Below are 22,846 nucleotides of genomic sequence, written 5' to 3'. Positions count from 1 at the left end.
ACAAACTATTTAAAAAAAATTGAGGTATTAGATAACTTTTTAAAATGCATTTTAAAAAATGAGATTAAAGAATAATCTATTTTAATGAAAAACTAACAAAAATATATTTTGAAAAAATAATAAGAACCAAAAATTGAAAAAATAGATTTTTAAATCAAATTATGTAAATATTTTTATAAAAAGAGTTAAGTGTTTAAATTTTAAATTTATCTTGAATAACGTGTTTAAAATAAGATGTATTATTGAAAATCTTTTTTTTTTCTGGATAATTCAAACGTAATATTTATATTTGATCTTTAAATTTTAAAATTTAGAACATTTGTGTTTGAGATCAATTTTAGTCTTCCAAATACCTGATCTAACTATCTTAACTCTAATTGTAATAAAAAAATGATTGAAATTATAATAAACTAAAGTAAATGGATGACAATAACAATTTTGAAAATAAACTAAAGTAAATTGATGACAATAACAATTTTGAAATAAAGTTCATCTTTATTCTTCCATGGATTATTTCAGAAGTGTCGGATGAAGGATCCACATCTATCTTTAAAATGGTAATTCATAATGACTACCACTCAACTCTTTGCAAAATTTAAATTGTCTTGTCATCAATCCAATTTATAGGAATAAATATAAAGTTTGTTTCAAATCAAGGATAATTAGTCAAACTCTACCGTATTAAAAAATAGGTTAATTGATAGACTCGTATCATTGATAAAATAGAATAAAATTTGTTATATTTGTAAATTTTTTAACAAATTTTATCAATATTATTATATATTTAATTATTTTGAATATAATTGTTAAACTTCAAATTATCTCTAAAAATGAGAGTTAAACAGGTTGTTCCACAATTGTTTTATTTGATTTTTAATTACCATTTTGAATTTTATTATGTAAACATTTCACTATTTTCTTACCTGGAAATTATTTTAAATATTGAATGAATTTGGATGAAGGTTAACTTTGAAAAATAGGTTTAAGGCTTTATGAGAAAGTAAATAAATTAAGAGACTTACTTTCAATTACATGTGAATAAATACACACACATATACATGAAAAGAAAAAAAACCCTCAAAATACATAACTCTCTCTACAATATATTTGTTGTCGTATTCTTTTATTAACTCTAATTTTCTATTTGTTATATTTACGTGTTCTTCGTCCATCTTGATTTTATAGTCTTGTTTTTTTATATGTAGGAACATTTTCAACTATAACAAATTAAAATATTTACAAAAATACAGTAAAATTTCATATTATAGTAATATGTCAAAGATAAACATTGATAGACAATATCCACAATTGATAGAATCTTGAATTTAGCTACATTTTTTTTTTGTAGTATTTTTAGTATTTTTGTCATTTACACTCATTTACTAAATTTAATTTACAGTTGTGTTACTTATTCTCGTGCATTTAATTGCATTATTATTTTAATTTTGATTGTTACATAAAATAAAAAAAGAAATTGGTGAATCAAATACATATATCAAACTCACATGCCCGAAGTGAGCTTTACTAGTGATATCAACGTAATCTCCATTTCTCGTGATGGAAGATTCAATATTTTTCTCCTAGAGAGTAGAGGAAAAAATTATTGTGTGTTCAAATGGGGTGCTTGCAATATATATATATATATATATGATAATAAGGTTCATGCAAGCATATTTTTTAAATGGTAAAAGTAACAAATTTAAAAGTCGATAATTATCTGATTAGTTATTTGATAGCCGTCTGATATCACTATTTACTTGTCAAATTTGTCATACTCGTAATATGCAAAATAGAGATATCATTGACTGTTATTTTTTAAATGTTTTTGTTATATGATGTAATTTATCATATGAATTTGTATTCACAAAGCAACGTCGGATCTCTTTGACATATTTAATTCTGACCTATGAAACAACATCGTACTAAGCATTTTTCTCATTAGTTAATTGCTTTACCAAATGTTAAAATTTGTTTAACAAATCTTTATCAACACACGGATGAGTGAAAATGATGTAAACAATTTGCCACATCAACACCGGCGTGTAAATGCAAACAGAAGTCGTAGATGACGTGCAAACTTCGCCTTAAAACAAACATAACAGCTGCTTGAAATCAATTTTAATACACCACAACGTTACAAATACTTTGGAGGATATTTCCCATGCAAATTATTGTTATTTGTTTTATTATGTTTGTTAAGTTCAACAATATGGAAACTTAAAGACCAAATCAATCCACATATTTAAAAAGGCAATAATCTTAATTAATATTGTTGTTTTTACCGTTGATAAATTGTATGAAAGTTCGCATTACAATTATTATACGATAAAATATTTATAAATACAACAAAATATTATTGTTTATTAAAATAGATATTCATGGACTCGGATAAATATAGGTGACATTTTCATATATTTTATAATTATTTTTTTAGGAATTTTGTTTTCTTCTTCTTTTTTTTTTTGTCTATTTGATAAAACAATCCTTAATATTTTTCCCTCCATAAATTTTCAAAGCATATTTCATCCAAATCTTATAATTATTTAATCAATTCAATTGTTAACTTATATACTGTAAGTTCGGAAATTAGAGTCTATTTTTTAATGTATTTTCCATTATTACACTTTGCTATGCATGCTTACCTTTGTGACTTGCATGGCAAAGTATATTGTGATTTATTTAATAAAATACAAAACATGGGAAGAGAATTTTGGGGTTTTATCTATTTTCATCGTTAACGCACATGTTTTGGAACCCTGCTGTTCTGCATAATCATATTTAACGAATTCTGTTTTGTTTTCTATTTGATAAAATCCTAAGTTCAATATCACCATTTTCTCGTTCCTACGAATCTACAGTATCTATCTTAGTTCAAGATCTACACTCTTATGTAGGTTGCCCTGACCCTACTCTTGTCCACTATAGTTGTGTCATCTTCAACAAGTATTATATTGCTATGGAGAATAAAATCTCTCCACGATCGAGTACTCTAGTTCACCACATTCAATTTTGTGGTATGTAACTCAAATTAATTGAAAATTGACTTCCAATCCCTATATTATATCACATTGTTACTCATTATTCAGACGTCAAACTTCGTAGTTATTGTTCTTTGTCATACATACAAAAACATTGTCAATAAAAAGTAAATCACTAAATTTAGTATTTACTTAATAACTAAACATACCTATACAATATTTGAAATAATTACATACCCAACACGAGTTTAGCATAACTCAATATATGTGTTATCAACTGCAAAGTCATCAAAAGGTTCAAACTTCAACAACCGTTAAAAAACTAAAAAATAATAATAAAAGTAGATACCTTAAAAGGAAAATTATAAAGAGTAGCAAATTTGACAAAATATTTACAATATATAACAAAATTAACTAACATTGATAGACCGTGATAGAAGTCTATCAATTAACGATTATCTTGATAGAATCTAGATTAAATTTTTTGAATTTACTTTGTTATTTTGTAAGATACATATAGATTAAAATTTATGGAATATAAAATAACATATATTTTGGAACTTAATCATTATTATTGTCGTAACTCTCATGGGTTTCAATTTTTGATCCGATAGTTCCCAAGTTGGCCGGCATTTTGTGTCCCATGCATCCATGTAATCATCTTCAATGAATTAATAAATAAATGGGCATAAAAATGACAAACAACCAATTATTTTTCAACTTTTGACAAATCATCATAATGAAAAATACCTCTTTCAAAATATATTAAGGGAAACAGAGTATAGACAGATTTATGTTATTGAAATTAATTAATTCTTCTCTAGATGTGGATGTCTGATATTATCATCAAAAGTTGGATTATTTGCCATAATCCAATACATCAATAAATATATATACACACATGACGACTAAGGGTATTAGATTATCATGAACATATGTTAATTAAGATAGTTTGCATGGAGGCTCCAATGCGTTTACATCCGCATTAACGAATAAGAAGGTACATTGACAATTATCAAATGAAATATTAACGATAAGAAGTTTTAAATGATTATTTGTTAATATTATTGTAGGTACGAAAAGTATTTCAAAAGATAAAACGACTTAAAAGTATTTATAAATATATTAAAATTTTCAGAATAGGTTGATAGAATAATTAGATTTCTGTTGATTGATAAATATGAATAAAATTCTAAAATTTTACTATATTTTTTTATTATTTTAGTACATCTTACTATATTTGAAACAACTTTTTCATACACTATGAAACGGTTGTTTTATTAACATTTTATTGACACTTTTATGTAATTGAAAAATTACATGTCAAACATCCAAAACATTTATTAAGGATTATAAACGTCAATCTTCATTTTGAAGGGGAAATTAAAATTTTATAATCTCTTTTCCAATTTGGTATAAAATATTTCAAATTATACAGTAATAAATTAGACTACAATTTACCAAAATAAAAACACTTTAGCTTCTTTGTAGCCTCCAATTTTTATTAATTTAAATATAGAAAATTATGGAAAATAGCACAATCAGAAAAATAATTTAAAATCATTGCACAAATCGGTAAATATTAAATATTGACCAATCAATTTGTAGAATATTTTAAAATTTCAAATTTACCTTTTAGTGTACATGTTACTTCAATCACTTGTACCGATTATCCATTATAGTAATTAATAATACATTTTTTAACTTAAAAACTACTATTATAAGGAGGATAAGACTAACTCGAACAATCTGACAATCCAGACTACTCAACTCATATTATATGAGTTTAATTGAATTGAGTTGAAAATTTTGGATTTTTTTGGGTTGGGTTACGTCTCGAGCTGGGTTGAAAAAATTAGCTTAACCCAACTCAACCCAAATTGAATTAATAATATATAAGTATATAAATTAAACGATTGTGTAGAAAGTAAACGATCGAGTAAGAACGTAAACGATTCGTATAGAAAGCTAAACGATCATATAGAGCTTGTAGGACAAACGATTTTGATAACTTGTACAACCAAACATAGTTATGATTAATTCTCACACATTTTATTCCCATGCATAATTACAAACATTAAGAATAAAAAAAAAAAACAATATAATCAGACAACATCCAATCTATATTTTAGGTGTTGGGTTGAGTTGAAAAATTAATTCAAATTATTTTGGTTGACCCAAAACAAAAGTATGGGTTAAGTTTATTCCCGCACCCAACCATCAATGATACAATTGAAGCTAGCCGCTATTAGCGGTTACCCATTTCGTATTAATCTTTGCAGAATGTCTAAAAATTATATAGTTAATGATAAATAAATTACAAACAAACCATCAGCTATACTCCACTACTTAAACAGAGCAGTGGTAGATTTTCAGATTCCTTAATCACAATCGGCGCCATGGGGACGGAGGTAACAGAGACGCCGTTAACGGTGGACGAACTGTTAGAAAAAGAAGATATTTCTCCAATAGAGGAAGTCCGATTAACGGTATCAACAACCGACGACGTGTCGCAACCGGTATGGACTTTCCGGATGTGGACGCTAGGTTTGATATCATGTTGTGCTATGTCGTTTGTGAACCAGTTCTTCAGTTACCGCAGAGAGCCACTGGTGATCACTCAAATCAGCGTCCAGGTGGCATCGCTCCCAATCGGAAGGTTCATGGCGGCCACTCTTCCCACCAGAAAGTTTCGGATCCCCGGGTTTGGGTCAAAGGAGTTCTCGTTCAACCCGGGTCCGTTTAACATGAAAGAACACGTGCTTATTTCAATATTTGCCAACGCCGGAAGCGCTTTCGGCAGTGGGTCGGCGTATGCGGTGGCGATTGTTACCATTATCAAGGTTTTCTATTGGAGGAGCATTGCTTTCTTTACCTCGTGGCTTCTCGTTATCACTACCCAGGTGATTTTTAAAAAAAAAAAGAAAGAAAGAACTTTAAAGGTCGAAATATTTGATTTAACTGAGAAATAAAATTTGTGAGATTTTGTTGGATTGGTGTTTATAGGTATTAGGTTACGGGTGGGCGGGTTTGATGAGGAAGTACGTGGTTGAGCCGGCGCATATGTGGTGGCCGAATACCCTCGTGCAGATTTCCCTTTTCCGGTAATTATCGACAAAAATATTTAGTTGCATCTGCATGCATCTTTTCTTTTTTTTCAACAAATTTTACTTTTTTTTCTTTTAATTTTCAAAAATGATAAATTTGACACAATATTTAAAATTCTTCAAATTTTATCGAAATCTTTCTTAAATTTTGAAATATTTTAATTTAAAAGTGAGAAGAAAAGCATAAAAAAGAATGCACTTAATTATGTCCGTTAATATTAATTAGTATAGGATATAAATTTATCTTGAAACGCACCTAACTATTACATAGATTCATCTTGGAACCCACCTAATTATTACTTTTTAACTGGCATTTATAGTTTTAATCCCTCTTTAATTTGTCATTATTGAAAATTTGTCAAAAATATAAAATTTTGAAAATTGGTCAAAATGGTAAAAAAAAAAATAGAAAATTTGAGTATAATAAAAAAAAAATCATGAAGGGTAAAAAACTTTTTTTCCATCTATTTTTAAAAAACTTTCTAACCTTCTTTCCATGGGGGATAAAATTTCACAAATAATTTTTTAAAATATTGCTTTTGATTTTAAAATTTAGTTGAGAAATTATTTAAGAAATATGTGATTCATCATAAAACATAAAAAGAAAATAGAAATGGTTTGGAATGAAACTTAAAAGAATTTATTATCTTTTAACATATTAGTATAATTTTTTTTTTGGGTTTTGTAAAATTAGCAAATAAATTATAAAAATAAAATGCATGGAACACATTTTTTAAATTTGTAAAAGCAACCAATTTTTAAAAGTGATAATCTCAATAGTACTATGATTATCACCTAAAAGCCTTATAATTTCAGTATAATATTATTAATTTTGTCATATTCGCGTATGTATGAAAAATATTGTTGTTTTTCTATATGTTTTTGTTATTGTATGTAATTTCTCAAATTGTTTTATTGCTATATTGGAGAAAAATATAAATTAAATTGAGGCGATGACAGAACATTACACGAGGAAGAAGAAGAAGGCGAGAGGCGAATATCACGTATAAAATTCTTCCTAATAGTTCTTGCAGCCAGTTTCACATGGTACATATTCCCAGGCTACATCTTCCAAACCCTTCAAAGCATATCATGGGTCTGCTGGGCGTTTCCCCATTCAGTAACGGCTCATCAACTCGGCTCGGGCTTCTCAGGTCTCGGGTTCGGCTCATTTTCTCTTGACTGGTCCACCGTGGCTTCGTTCTTGGGCAGCCCTCTGATCACCCCGTTCTTCGCCATCGTCAACATCTTCGTTGGCTACGTGGCCCTCATCTACGTGGTCATCCCTATTGCCTATTGGGGATTAAACGTGTTCAATGCCAAAACGTTCCCCATCTTTTCATCGTATTTGTTCACTTCGAGCGGGCAGGTGTATGATATAACTTCCATTGTTAATGATAACTTTGAGCTCAACCAGGAGGCGTACGCGCAAGTTGGAAGGGTCAATTTAAGCTCATTCTTTGCTATTACTTATGGCTTTGGTTTTGCTGCTATTGCCGCTACTCTCACTCACGTTGCTTTGTTTCATGGCAGGTCAGATTTTTATTTATTCATATTATTCTCTTGAATTAAGTTCACATTAGCAATCACTGTTGTAGCTTTTAAAATAATTTAACTATCCTTTGAAAGAAATATATAACAACAGAACAATATTTTAGAAACCAAACCCATTTACAGCGTTTGGTTGCGTATTTGGAGAAAATACAAATTGATTAGTTCATGTGGCTGTTTTATTAAAATGGAAATTAGTTAAACCAATTGAAATTGAATTGAACTAATGATATATACATGTATTATTAAAAATGATTCTTGACCCTTTGGTTATTATATATACTATGTATATTAGTTGGTATTTAGACAAATACAAGAATAAGAAACAAAAACATCTATTTTAAAACTAGATATATATGTATATTTTTTTTTTAATCCAATATTGATTTGAACAAAAGCTAAAACAAAAATGGAAATTTGAAAGAAAATGTAAAGAGAAAAGACAAAGAATTGACAACCATACTGAATCAAGGACAAAAAAAAAAAAAAAAAGGTCATTGGCTTTGTCATCATTTATTGAATATTGGTTTGGTTCTCTGCTTTCACAAAATTAACAATCAGTTTGTTTTGATTTTTCGTTGGCCCCAAAACCAAGAAGATCATACTAAGGCAACTTTAACCACTAGAAATATTTTTAATTACAAAATGAAACAATTAAATGTTTGCTAAAATTTTCAACTCAAACATTGGATAAGTATAATATAATATAGGTACATTTATTTAATTACACTAAAAATTGAATACCCAATCAAAACTGCAATAACTAATTTCATACATAAAATACTTACAAATATAGCGAGGTATCAAAATCTTGTTATAGATGACGACAAGATTGTGATAAGTCATGGTAGACTATTATCATATTCTATATGGACACAAATAATAATCTATGTTGGTCAACACAATTTGATATTTTGATTCATTTTGCTATATTGAAAAATAATATTCATAATAAATAATCAAAAAAATTTATAGAATAATTGTTAAAAATAGAAAATTTGACAAAATATATATAACATATAACAACATTTTTATATGCTTGTAACGGGGACGTAGATAGACAATGATAAAAGTCTACCAATTTCTATATAATTCAAAATTTTATTATATCTAGTAAATTTATTTTGCTAATTTTAAACATTCTTCCTGTTTTTACTTAATTTATAAAACTAATGAGTGATTATAACGTTGTTATCATTATTATTATTATATGTTAGGGAGATAGTTAAAAAGTTCAGAGCTTCATCAGAAGGGAGGGAAGACATCCACACAAGGCTTATGAGGAACTATAAAGACATTCCAACCTGGTGGTTTCATATAGTTTTATTAGGGGCAATAGCCGCCTCCCTTGCGCTTTGCATTTTCTTGAAGAAGGAGGTTCAGTTGCCCTGGTGGGGTCTCCTTTTTGCAGCTGCCCTTGCTTTCATTTTCACCCTCCCGATTAGCATCATCACAGCCACCACTAATCAGGTAATTAAATTAACCAATAACTTTTTCTTTTCTTTTTAAAAAAACATTTTTATAAAATTTGAAAATATATTCACATATTAGGAAGCAAAAAAATCAAAACTATTTTCTTATTTAGAAAAAAAAAAGTGTAAATGATGAGGTTTTGTTATATTTATAAATAGTTTATTACTTATATATATATATATATATATATTTAAAACGTCTCTTTTTTCCATAGTTGACGGTTTTCTTATACTAAGTTTCATTAAAATTGATATAGTAAGAATTGTATGTATGGTGTGTGCAGACTCCAGGGCTGAATATTATAACAGAGTATTTGATGGGAGTGATATTGCCTGGAAGGCCAATAGCCAATGTTTGCTTCAAGACTTATGGATATATAAGCATGGCCCAAGCAGTTAGCTTTCTGAATGATTTCAAATTAGGACATTACATGAAGATCCCTCCTAGGTCCATGTTCCTTGTTCAGGTACACTCTTCCTCCTCTTTTCCTATAAATTAATCAGTTTATTTTGATATAAAAATGCTAATTTTATTCCTTAAATTGAAAAAAAAAAATAACACTTTTGGTCCTTTGTCATCGATGGGTTTTCTAACACATCAAATAATATGACAATCAAACATGTGACATGACATATAATCGAGATATGTTTAATTGGAGTCAACGTCATTCTTGGAATATACACACTTTCCACTCCTATATCGTTAGTTTTGTGCACTATTTTGGAAAGGGTATTTTTATAGATGTTTTTGTGTGGACATACACAATTGTTAATGGCTGGTTAGATAACGAAGGAAAGCAGTGTTATAAATTTTTTGGAGTAGAAATCTGCTTGTGGATCAAAGAATTAACAGCCTTTAACAATGCACGTTTACGCAGCTGATTGGTACAGTAATAGCTGGGACAATAAATGTGAGCGTTGCATGGTGGCTTTTATCAAGCGTAGACCAAATATGCCACCAAAGCCCTTCCTCAAACAGCCCATGGACATGTCCAGGCGACCGAGTTTTCTTCGACGCGTCAGTCATATGGGGTTTAGTCGGTCCAAAACGAATATTCGGCTCTCAAGGAAACTACCCAGCTCTCAATTGGTTTTTCCTCGCTGGTCTCCTCGGCCCTTCCCTCGTCTATCTCCTCCACCGAATTTTCCCCAACCAATCCTGGATTCCACTCATCAACCTCCCCGTTCTCTTCGGCGCCACCGCAAGCATGCCCCCAGCCACGCCGATTAATTACAACTCATGGATTTTAGTCGGCACGGTCTTTAATTACTTCCTCTTCCGGTACCGGAAGAAGTGGTGGCAACGTTATAACTATATTTTGTCGGCGGCGTTGGACGCCGGCGTGGCGTTCATGGCGTTGCTTATTCATTTTGCATTTGGTGTTCGGGATGTGCATATGAATTGGTGGGGTTCTAATCCCATTGACACGGATCATTGTTTGCTTGCTAGTTGTCCCACTGCTAAAGGCGTTGTGGCTGATGGTTGTCCCGTGTTTTAACTTTAAGTGCTTTTGTTGAATTGAATTCTCCGGTGTGTGACGTATTTGATTTGATTTGATTTTGTTGGTAAATTGATTGTTTGTAGTGATTTCGACATGTCGTTTGGGTGTGAAAAATGTAAGCTAAGTTAAAACTTTTCTTTTCCCCTCTTCGTTTAAGTGTCGTTTGAAAGTTGAAACGCAAAGTTTCATTTGTATTAAAAGTTCAAAATGGTTGTATTTCATTTGTGAATCATATTTCTTTAGGGTTAAATTATTATGATTTTGGTTGTTTGTTTGATTACTAGGCGAATGAATATATATATATGATAATTTTTTAAAAAAATGAAGTACAAAAACTGTTTGCAAAGATAAAAAAATGGATAATCCCATCAATAAAAATCTAAAATAAGATTCAAGTTGTAATAAAAATTATTTTGTTTGAACGATGAGAGATTATGAAAGTATCACTCCCTTAATCACATGTTTACTTTGACAATTATTATTGTGTATTTTCTAACACTTTGTTATCAACATAGAAACTGAATATTAACTGTAGTTTTTTTTTAGTTTGTTTGTTTCTTTTGTTTTTTTTTGTAAGAAATTCAATAGTAGAAAGTTTATACATTTAACTTGTTAGTTAATAATATATTGTTAATTATGTCTTCGTCTACTAACATAAATTTTTGGATCAACCATAGTTTAAGAAAGTGGACATCAAAGATAGATCTACGTTCAGGGATGGTCGATTGGATCAATAAAGGGCACCAACACTGCGATAGAGAACTCTAACAACCTCATTTTGATACTATGATAACTTTATATAATATATTGAATATTATTTAGAATAATTCAAAGTGCATAATGTTTAGAATAAATAAGACCTCAAATAAACAACTAAAGGAAAATACTTAAATAAAAAATAAAATAATAACAAGTCATGAAGCTTAGTTTTTTAAACACAGCTTAGGTCATATATAAATATAACTAAAAATATATTAATCACTTTAAAATGACATTTCAAATTTCAAATTAAAGTTTGAATAACTTCTTTTGTATTTCTTATATGTTACAGGCTATTATTACCCAATCTAAAAGATTTATTTAGATTTATTTATGCAAATGTTAATTGAGGTATTTAATTTTTAAAATAAATTAGAGTATTTAACATTGATATAAAATACCATACTCTATTTTAAAAAATTATGACAGCTTGTTTTGATAGGACATCAAAAATATTTTACTAAAAGAAAGAATTTACAATCACACAACTTGAAAATCGTTTATGCCAACCAAATAACATAAAACGTACTAAATTTCCTTAAAAGAAATTTGATTTTTATTTAATAAAAAGAAATAAAATATAAAAATGTTAATTAAAATTAAAAACAATTTGGAATCCTTGACTCCCCGTCATCATCTGTGCTGGCAATTTAGCCATTTCAGGAATATATATATTAATTAGCAAAAAGAAAAGCCGCGAAACAAGCAAATTAAGAAGTGAAATTCTAGCCACCCCAGCTGTGTAATTACCATAAGTAATTAGACCTCCAAGAAATCGAGGAGAAAAAGAATACTATTCTTTGTATTTAATTTGCATTTGTATGTTTTAAGATCTTCCTCAGTCATTTTATGCTTATACCATTAGCTTCAATTTAATAGATCTCCAAATGTTATTTGTAAAAAAGAAAAAAATTCTAACAATTGTTTTGGTTGTAATACACCCTTATCTTATATTAGAGTACGTATTACCTTAGATTTTTTTATCTATGAAACGTTGACAATTTATAGTAGGAAAATTTAAACCTAATTAAATTTATTTGTAATATAAAATTTGTTATATATTTTTTAATATAACAAATATACATTTACATATTTACATATTTCGTCAATAATACATTGGAGTGTGAAATTTGAATGGGAGATCTCTTAGTCTTATTCAATGGTGTTAAGCTCTCAAATTAGCCATTACTTAAAAAATATTTTTCTTCATATACTTTCCATGCCCTCAAAAACAAAAAATCAATTTACCAAATCAAACCATCAACGTAACCGTTTCCTTCTATATCTCTCCCTCCTCTCTCTCTCCCCTTACCGTGCAGATTCATATTCAGATTCCTTTCCCTCACTTCCATAACATACCATTTCATTTCTCTTCTCTCTCTCTCCAAACAATAATTCCCCTCTTCACTCTCCTCCTCCTCCACCGGCCGCCATGGCTTCACTCGAAATAGAGTTAGAACAAGACAGTACTACTACTACTCAGAAACCCATCCCCGACGACGAAATTTCTCCAATCGAACAAGTTCGTCTCACCGTTTCAAATGAAGATGATCCTTCCATTCCCGTCTGGACCTTTCGAATGTGGTTTCTGGGTTTACTTTCCTGTATAATCCTTTCCTTTCTCAACACCTTCTTCGGTTACCGTACAGAGCCTCTCGTCATTTCAATGATCTCTGTTCAAGTCGCTACACTCCCGATCGGACGGTTCATGGCCAATGTTCTTCCTACGAAGACGTTTCGGATCCCTGGATTTGGAGATAGAAATTTCTCACTTAATCCAGGGCCGTTTAATATTAAAGAACATGTGTTGATTTCCATTTTTGCTAATGCTGGTTCTGCTTTTGGTAATGGAGCTGCTTATGCAATTGGAATTGTGGATATTGTTATGGCGTTTTATCATCGGAAAATCTCCTTCTTAACTGGTTGGATTCTTGTTATTACGACGCAGGTATGTATTATCTAATTTGATGGATTTTTTTTTTGTTCCCTACAAGTGATGAGTTCTCGGGTGATTATCCGTTGTGACAATTAATTTGAATAACGCATTTTTTTTCTGGGTAGGTTATGGGATATGGTTGGGCAGGTATATTAAGGAAATACGTTGTGGATCCTGCGGAAATGTGGTGGCCGAGTAGTCTAGTGCAGGTCTCTTTGTTCAGGTAATTTGAAATACTGTCCAAATATATTTCATTGTGGTTATGGCATATTATATCTTTTGTTAAATAAATACTAAATTTAAGAACATACACCCTAGAGTAGAGTTTTTTTTTTTTTTTTTTTTTTTCATTTTATACTGTAATCACATAAAAATGTGTATAAACATACATGATTTGACTTACTAGATAAGATATGCATTCAAAAAAAACTTGAAATGGATAATATTTGCTATATTTTCTAAATTGTTTGAATATTTTGATGTATTATGAAAATGTCTTTTATATATCTATTTTATTAAAATGAGATTTTTTTAAAGCTGGTTTTGTTATATATATATTTACATTATGTGGAGTTGGAAAATTACAACTTCAAATTGGTGATGCATAGAGTTTATTAGGTTTGTTTTTATTTTATATTTTCCACATTGGTATTTTTCATTTTATATTTCTTTCCTTTAAAAACATAGAAAATGTTAAATAGTAATAGATTTTTTTTTTTTTATGGTTTTAATATTTTACTATATATTATGAGGTAGAGGTTTGTTTTTAGTTCAACATTAGAAGGGAAAAGACCCCTTCAATTGAAGGTGAGTACATACCTATAAAATTTAAAACTCACATTGTATGCACACACACACATTAACCCAAATTTACTAAAAATTATCCATTTTAAATATTTTAGTCATCCTTTTTATAACAAAAATTATTTGAGTATAATTGAAAAAGTACTCACCAATTCTTCAGCTTTGATCAACCAAATTGTGTAACATTGCTTTATTATTTTTTTTCCCTTTTACTTTATTTTTTTGAGAAAAGAAAAACATTTTGTTGAAATTTCTGCTTTTATGCTATCGGGGATGTAGTGTAAAAAGAATGGAGTCCAATGTGCACCCAATTACCTAATATATTTATGTACAGGACAAAAGATATAATAAATAAGGATGTCCATTTTATTCTCAAAAATAGGAAACACTAAAAGAGCTTATTAATCCAAATCATATACCCTACATTATTTGAAACGGAAATCCAAGTTACATACCTTATCAATTTTTAATAAATAGTATATAATAAATAAATTGATGCATGTACACAAAGTAATTGAATTTTTATTATGTTTCATTTAAAGTAATAACGTTACGCTGCAAATTCAAATTGGTAGTATATTCCAGTACATACTTATTAATTTTTATGTCCTTGAGTCAATTTTTGTTAGTTTGGTATACGAAATACAAAGATTATTATATATTCAATTTATTGAACGTTCATTCATTAAAATTACAAATTAGTTATTCTCAAACTATTTTTAAATATGACAAAATAAATTAAAATATCACACTAATCTCAGAAACCAAATTATCTATTTCTATCATAGTAGTTAGACACAAATAAATAGTAGTCTATTATCTAATTGGTATATTATGATTGTTTTTTTGCTATATTTATAATAATTTTATTTGGAATAATTTTTCATTATTTATATGAATTTATTAGCGAATAAGAGAGGTATGAATCATATCATATTTCTTGTTATACTGGTTATTGTGTCGTAATGGTTAATAAGAGTGTAGCTCAAGTGTGTACTGAGATTAAGAGATTGTAAGTTTAAATACTTTTACTCAATTTTTACTAAAAGAAATTATTGTACTGTGGATTGACAGAGCAATGCATGAAAAAGATGAAAGTCGAATGTCAAGGGGGAAGTTTTTCTTGATAACCTTAATATGCAGCTTCTCATGGTACGTATTTCCCGGCTATCTATTCCCAACTCTATCGACCATTTCATGGGTTTGTTGGATTTATCCACGGTCAGTCACAGCCCAGCAACTCGGGTCGGGGATGCGAGGCCTCGGCCTCGGCTCCTTCTCTCTCGACTGGTCCGTCGTTGCGTCCTATCTCTACAGTCCTCTTATCAGCCCCTTCTTCGCCACTGTCAATGTTGCTGTTGGCTACATTGTTATTATGTACATTATGCTACCAGTTGCTTACTGGAAAGCCAATGTGTACAATGCCAGAAACTTCCCTATCTTCTCCTCTCATCTTTATGATGCAAATGGTCAGATTTATAATGTTTCCGCCATTGTTAATGACAAGTTTGAGATTGATATGGATGCATATGAGAAGCAAGGGAGAATCAATCTCAGTGTGTTCTTTTCACTCTCTTATGGAATTGGTTTTGCGGCTATTATTTCTACACTCTCTCATGTTGCGCTCTTCAACGGAAAGTGAGTCCTCATTGTTGGTAAAATAATGACCCTGTGATGTTATTTTAGTTTTCAAAGACAATCTTTCAAGAGTTTAAAAGTTATTATTTGAAAATAAGAATGAACCTTTTGTTTTTAAATGGGTTATTACATATATACCACATGATTCACAAAATGGGATCTTGGGTTGTCTAAGGAAAACAATTTTGTTCAAAAAGACTATTTTAAATTAAGCACTTTTTTTATATATAAAAACAAATTGTTGAAAATGATTAAAAAAAATATTTCAAATCCAAAACTGCTAAAAGAAATTTACAAATATATTGTACTAATGGACGAGGTTTTGGCAGGGAAATATATCAACAGTTCCGAGCTTCTTACAGCGGGAAAGAAGATATTCATACAAAACTAATGAAGAAGTACAAGGATATACCCAGTTGGTGGTTCCATTTGCTTCTTCTTTTGTCTATTATTTTGTCTCTTGCTTTGTGCATTTTCATGAAAGATGAGATTCAAATGCCATGGTGGGGACTCATATTTGCTGCTTTTCTTGCTTTGACTTTTACCCTTCCAATCAGTATCATTACTGCCACTACAAATCAGGTATATAATATATATCAACTTTCACCTTTCATCCTCATTGTCCACACTTTTTACTCTTAAAAACTCACGAATGAAATTGATGATATGAGTTTTGAAAATCACACATTGCCAAAGGTAAGACACCTCATAATGTATATAAGATACAAAGTACTGCTACTTCTTTTTTCTTTTTTTGTGTGTCATCCTCAACTGAGTATAAGATGCGATTTCACATGGATTAGTAAAAGAGATCAAGATCCAATTTTAAAAATGGTGAATTCAAGGAGACATCATCCAAAAGAAACATCCAAAAATTTAGGGATGATTATAATGTTTATAAAATAATTGAACTACTTTTCCCGTTGCTATTTGATTTTGAAATAGAAATTATATGATGTTATCTCTAATAATAATACTATTGAGTACAACCTTGACCACGACAATAAGTTGGAGATTTGGAATTCAATTATTTATGAGTGTGTTTTCTATATTATTGTTTTTCGGTAGAGGATAGGAATCGAATTTGACGATCTCTTAAATGAAAGGTCATGTTAATTTTCGTTGGTTCACTTATAAATAATATAACATAATTATAGATGAAATGTATATATCGAGAAAATGTAAAAACGGTACAATTGTTATGTTACCTTTTTACTTAGGTGACATGCACTGCTCCTGCATGGCATGTATAGTCTTGTAAGAGCTGTAACCTAAAGTCTAAAAACTTTATAAAAAGAAAAAGTTGGCTCTTAAAAATTCAAAGATTTCTTTTCATAAGTACTGATAATTATAGCTAGGTATAATAGGGAGAGAGCATGCAAAAAATTTGAAATCATTATCATTTTACATATATAACAGGAATTTTCATCTTCTTCATGTGCCAGTCCCCAGGGCTCAACATTATAACAGAGTACTTGATGGGTATTATATTGCCAGGAAGACCAATAGCCAATGTGTGCTTCAAGACCTACGGATATATAAGCATGACTCAGGCAGTCTCATTTCTCAATGATTTCAAGCTTGGCCATTACATGAAGATACCCCCAATTTCCATGTTCATTGTTCAGGTAACACATTTCCATCTTCAAATCCTTCCATTTTTTCTCAATTTCTTATATTATTTGAATGTTTGGCTGGTTTCAGTTTTTGGTCTTGAGTAGTGTAGGGGAGAAATGAACAACACTAAGTATTCCATCAACCCAAACTTTCATCTCAAAATTTTCCATTAGGATAAAAATGGGTTCTTTTAGGTCAATTCCGGGTGGTGGGATATATAGTTATTATAATACTACTTGGATTATAATAGTTGTATTTGTAGTGTAGATTTAATACCGATATAAAAAGTATTCGAGACTTTAACAAAGAAAAATAGTAAACAAAAAAAGTTTTAAAATAATATAACTTGTGATACAGTGATTTGATAATTGGTACTTACTATTTCACCTAGACTTCATTTGTTATATTAAAATTTTAAAAAATAGAAATATTTATGTTTCGTGTTAATTTGATCTCTAAACTATAAAAAAATGTGTATAAACCATATACTTTAATTTCAAATCTCTAACAAATTCAACAATAAAATCAGATACAAAATTTGAAATTTAACCTATACTTTTAATCAATTAATATAAAGTTTGATCATATGTTTACTGTTGTGTTATATGATTTAGAATTTGTTTCTCAACCTTCAAGTGTATAGGAACACTCATAGCTGGAACAGTAAATATGGCAGTTGCCTGGTGGCTACTAACCTCCATAGAAAACATTTGTCAAGACCAACTCCTTCCTCCCAACAGCCCATGGACCTGTCCGGGTGACCGAGTTTTCTTCGACGCTTCGGTAATTTGGGGTCTCGTCGGCCCTAAACGAATCTTTGGTTCTCTCGGTAACTACGCCGCCCTCAACTGGTTCTTCATCGGCGGCGCAATTGGCCCTATCTTAGTTTGGCTTCTTCAAAAGACTTTCCCTAAACACAAGTGGATTTCTCTCATTAACCTCCCTGTCCTCCTCGGCTCCACCGCCATCATGCCGCCGGCTACTGCCGTCAATTTCAACTGCTGGATTATCGTTGGCACAATCTTCAACTTCTTCGTTTTCAGGTACCGGAAAGAGTGGTGGCAGAGGTATAACTATGTTTTGTCGGCGGCGTTGGATGCTGGATTGGCTTTCATGGGAGTGCTTCTGTATTTTACTTTGACTATGGAAGATAAAGGCTTGACGTGGTGGGGATCCGATGGTGAACATTGTGAATTGGCTAATTGTCCCACCGCTAAAGGTATTGTTGTTGATGGTTGCCCTGTTTTCTGATACTTGTTTGCATTACCTTTTCTTTTTTCTTGGCCACATTCGACTTTTCAGTTTAGTCAGAAGTTAGATGATTTGTGAAACATCAATTAGGGAAAAGGTTGGAGAGTAGCTGAATGACTTGAAAAAATAAGTGAAGTCCAACATGTATGTAAATATCTTTTAAACTTTTAATTAGGCCACATGTTTTTTAAATTAATTTGTAGCAGTTCCTTCTTTATATTATTACATATGAATGAAATTCCTAGCGATTCAAATTAAGATCAACCCCACCAATATCTCCAAATCAACTCAATTTTTAATTAGGCCATCCTTTTGATTCAGAAGTGTGGGTTCGTTTCTTGCTCGTGGCTAGCAATGACTCTACCTTTTGATTTTTAACACATCATAAAGAATCTCCAATCCATCAAAGAAAACAGAACTCTCCAAAACAAATTCTAATATCATAAGTCAACGACTTGATTTTATCCGATTGGACGATTGCAAATTAGCTTTTTCTTCTAGCTCGTACTTTTTTTATTGGGTTGGACACAAACAAGACTTAATTCCTTCTGTACACTATACTATCATATATGTACCATATTCGAATACTATTAACAATAGATGACATTGGTAAATTTTACAACAAAAGATAATATTATACAGATACATATATGAAGTTATGAAAAACTATACTCCTTATTTCTTATCCTAACTTCTTAGCTGGGGGTTTGGAAGGAACAGCGTATCTTGCAGAAAAACTTCGAAAGGATCCTTCTCCGTCAGCATTAGCCAACCCCTCGTCGAAATTTTTAGCGTAGCTTAGTGCGTCATACTTGAATAATCCCCCACTCCGATTATTCAATCCACTTGTCTCACCTCCCATGCACGTAATATTAGTATCATTCTTGTTGTTGATATTTCCCTCTTTTTTTCTCGACAAAATCTTCATCCTCAAACGCTCCCAACATGACATTGTTTCTTCTTTGTTTTTTTGTTTCTCTGCTTTCTTCATTTCTTTTTCCCAAAATATTTATGTAAAGAAAATCTTATTTTCTTTTTGTAAAGGAAGAATTAATAATAAAAAAAATCAATATATAGGAAGAATAAACGAATTACGGGCATTTGGAAGAATTGTTTTTCGTTTAATTGTGATGGTACTATTAGTATTTATATATAATTAAATCATCATTCATGTTTTTCTTGTATTATTATGAGAAATTTAATGAGCATTTAATATTTTGATTTTCCATTAATTTCTGAATATTTGTATGATTATTTGATATTTATTAGTTAATTTTTAAAAAAGAAATAATGCAATTTGTATTTAATTTTGCTTGAGAGGGTATCAGTTTGACTGCATGTGTGAAATGTGAATTCAACGACGATGAAAATGAGCAAAAATGAAAATATAATTATCCAAACCATCGGTTGAACAAAATTGAAAACGTACGAATTGAAATGAGCATTTTCAAATTACATAATAAACCAATAGTATTTAAAATTATATTTTTATTATAAAGATTGAAATCAATATTTTAAAATTACATATACCAAATTTGATTTTTTCTTTTACTTGTGTTTAAAAACAATGAAAATATATTTATTATATCTCACACGGGAGCCAAAATTTGAAAATCTCATTCATTGATAACTATTGAATGTGTGTTATTGAATTCTATACCACTCTAAGTTATGTTACTTGTGTGGTTGTCAAATCTATGTAAATGGAACAAATATAATTCAAATGAACAAAAATATAACAAAATATAGTTTATAAATAGCAAAAGACAGTAGTCGTTTTCAAACAACGTCATTTAAAACTAACATTTAGTAATATTATATTGTTGACTTTTTTTATAATTATAATTATATATTTTTGTTTAATTATTATGTATACTATCTTTAATAATTTGACGATTTATCTCAAATAGTTGAATAGAGTTTTAATTTGCATTATAGTTTCAATTCTTATCTAAGTATGGTATGTATACTCTCTAATCTTTAATAATTGAATATTCAATTCTTCCAACACAACAAATGGAGAGGCAAAGCCTCTATTTACAAAAGCTTTCTATGGATCTTTTACTTGAGCTAAGTTGTTTTTGGGCCTAAAAACTGGGCTTGAACTTGAACCAAATGTCTTTAGCCAAAATCTTTTTAATCGACACTACGTTATAAACTCGAATGCCTTTAGTTATTCGCCTGTTTGTAATTTTCATTCGTGTACACAAGTCCGGAAGAGTTGGAGAAAAATTATAGACCGATAAAAAATATATAAGTTGGCAAAACATGAACCAATATATAAGTATCATTTCAATTTAAAAATTATTGAATAAGTTGAATTGATATGCAAAATGAACAAATTATCATTTAATATGCAAAGTGACATACATGTGTTATACATTCAAAATTTAAGTCTATAGGGTCCATTACTTTGGATTTAAGTTTATATATATATACATAATCGGGTTGGATTAGGTCAATCCAACTTTTAAACTAACACAACCATTTTTTTGGGTCAAATTTTCTAACCTAACCCAATCTAACACAAAATTGATCTCAACCAAAGTTTAGGTTGGATAATCCAGGTTAGTCGAATTATCATTTTTTTTAACCCTTCTAATAATTTTAGTATAACAAGTTTACTAGCTAAACAAATGATTGTTGGTAGAAGCTCAATTTCATGAATTATTCATTAGATCAAATGATCACCAACAAAATAAAAAAAGAAAAGAAAAGGAAGGCACATTTCATTTTTTATTTCACCGTTTACTTGTCTTCTATTTTAATATAGGGACAATAATTCTTAATGGACCTAGAAATGTCTTTTTCATGTGAAAGGTATTGTATTCTCATTCACTCTAGTCTACACCATATTTTTATCTAAAAGTTAAATATTCAAATAATTATTTATTGAATCCTAGATTTCGGTAAAGTTCTTACCCGCTTACCCTAGAAAATATCTTCGTCCAAGTGGCACCTAAACTCCAAAATATCTCCATCCTCTCAACTCTCATATGCAAAAAAAAAAACAATATTATTTAAATTAGTCCAAGACACTGACACGTAGCAACAAAGAGGATTCCCCAACTCACATTCGTACTTTATCATTTCTTTTAAGAAAATATTATTCAAAAATGAACTTTTGTTTCCCCGTTGTCGGTAGTCATTTTAATTGTTTATTATCCTATGAGATTTTAAAATAACTATTTGCTTGGTCTAGAATAGACGACGTGTTCTATTTTTATTCGCCCATTGTGCCACGTAGACAAACCTAATTTTGTTTACTTCCTGCCTGTTTTCACGACACGTCTTTAAAGGAAAATTTTATTTCTTTCTACACACGCGGAGATTTCTCTAGACTGTGCCACGTGGTATACAGTATGGACCAGTCTGCCACGTAAGTATATATAATTCTTCCTATTTTGTCTTTTTTGGCACGTGTGAAAATGTTCTCAATTATTTTTTTGTTTGAATATTTAATTAGAAATGTAATGGGTTATTAGCAAAGTTACACTTCTATTTGTTGGAGTGAACCACATCTTTTATGAAGAAAACTCACTAAAAATAAAAAATATATGTTTTAGAATAAAACAATTTTCTAAATAAAACACTAATAATAAAGACACGTATGAAGATTTTTCTTTGTTAGGAATAGTATATTTATAACTATTTGAAAAGTGAATTTTGAAATGGTTTAAATTTAAAATAACATTTGTCATTTCTGTATTTTAAATGACAATCTTTAGAAGTATTTATAAAATATAACGCAACATAAAATAAATTCATCATATTTGACTATATTTTGATGTTATATTTAAATTCTAAAATTAATTTTGAGGAATTAAATTGTATTAGGACAGCTATAAAATACATAAAAGCAATTTTAACCTTTTTATTCTTTTGAATTACATTTTAAACAAAATCACCTTTAGATAATTTTAAATAGAATAATTAGTTTGAAAATGGAAAGTTTATTAAAATAAAATATTATTTTAAATGATAATTTTATAAACAATTACGAAAATATTAAAATATCATAATATATTTACAATACATTATTCAAATAGATACAAATAATAATTTATTTTCGCTGTATAAATAAAAAATAATATTTTGATAAAGTATTTCGTTTACTAGTATTTCTAAAATTTTAAAATTAAACGTTGGAGAGTGAAATTTGTAATTGAAGATATTTTAATTAATTCGAAAATGTACAATATCGAAAATAGTTTATGATATTAAATATAAA

General features: G+C 29.5%; 2 protein-coding genes across 2 annotated transcripts; both read left to right on the top strand.

Annotated features, from left to right (window-relative positions):
- The first annotated feature begins 5,377 nt into the window (after window positions 1-5,377).
- On the top strand, window positions 5,378-10,810 carry LOC101203063 (oligopeptide transporter 4). Its single transcript, XM_004136366.3, has 6 exons — window positions 5,378-5,881; window positions 5,985-6,082; window positions 7,046-7,618; window positions 8,854-9,106; window positions 9,393-9,575; window positions 9,987-10,810. Exons 1-6 carry the CDS (start codon window positions 5,378-5,380, stop codon window positions 10,605-10,607), a joined length of 2,232 nt encoding a protein of 743 aa, XP_004136414.1. The 3' UTR covers window positions 10,608-10,810.
- Window positions 10,811-12,701: 1,891 nt separating this feature from the next.
- On the top strand, window positions 12,702-18,807 carry LOC101203300 (oligopeptide transporter 2). Its single transcript, XM_004136367.3, has 6 exons — window positions 12,702-13,317; window positions 13,431-13,528; window positions 15,184-15,747; window positions 16,077-16,329; window positions 17,193-17,375; window positions 18,001-18,807. Exons 1-6 carry the CDS (start codon window positions 12,802-12,804, stop codon window positions 18,613-18,615), a joined length of 2,229 nt encoding a protein of 742 aa, XP_004136415.1. The 5' UTR covers window positions 12,702-12,801; the 3' UTR covers window positions 18,616-18,807.
- Window positions 18,808-22,846: the final 4,039 nt, after the last annotated feature.

This window comes from Cucumis sativus, chromosome 3, assembly GCF_000004075.3.
Source record: "Cucumis sativus cultivar 9930 chromosome 3, Cucumber_9930_V3, whole genome shotgun sequence".
In the NCBI taxonomy this organism is placed as follows: Eukaryota; Viridiplantae; Streptophyta; class Magnoliopsida; order Cucurbitales; family Cucurbitaceae; genus Cucumis; species Cucumis sativus.
This window is presented reverse-complemented; position numbering and strand designations above follow the sequence as displayed.

Coding starts and splice junctions, on each gene's coding strand:
- LOC101203063 (XM_004136366.3), top strand. CDS start 5,378: ATGGGGACGGAGGTAACAGAGACGCCGTTAACGGTGGACGAACTGTTA. Junction 6,083..7,045: donor GTGCAGATTTCCCTTTTCCG/GTAATTATCGAC, acceptor AGGCGATGACAG/AACATTACACGAGGAAGAAG. Junction 9,576..9,986: donor GGTCCATGTTCCTTGTTCAG/GTACACTCTTCC, acceptor ACGTTTACGCAG/CTGATTGGTACAGTAATAGC.
- LOC101203300 (XM_004136367.3), top strand. CDS start 12,802: ATGGCTTCACTCGAAATAGAGTTAGAACAAGACAGTACTACTACTACT. Junction 16,330..17,192: donor TTACTGCCACTACAAATCAG/GTATATAATATA, acceptor TTCATGTGCCAG/TCCCCAGGGCTCAACATTAT. Junction 17,376..18,000: donor TTTCCATGTTCATTGTTCAG/GTAACACATTTC, acceptor TCAACCTTCAAG/TGTATAGGAACACTCATAGC.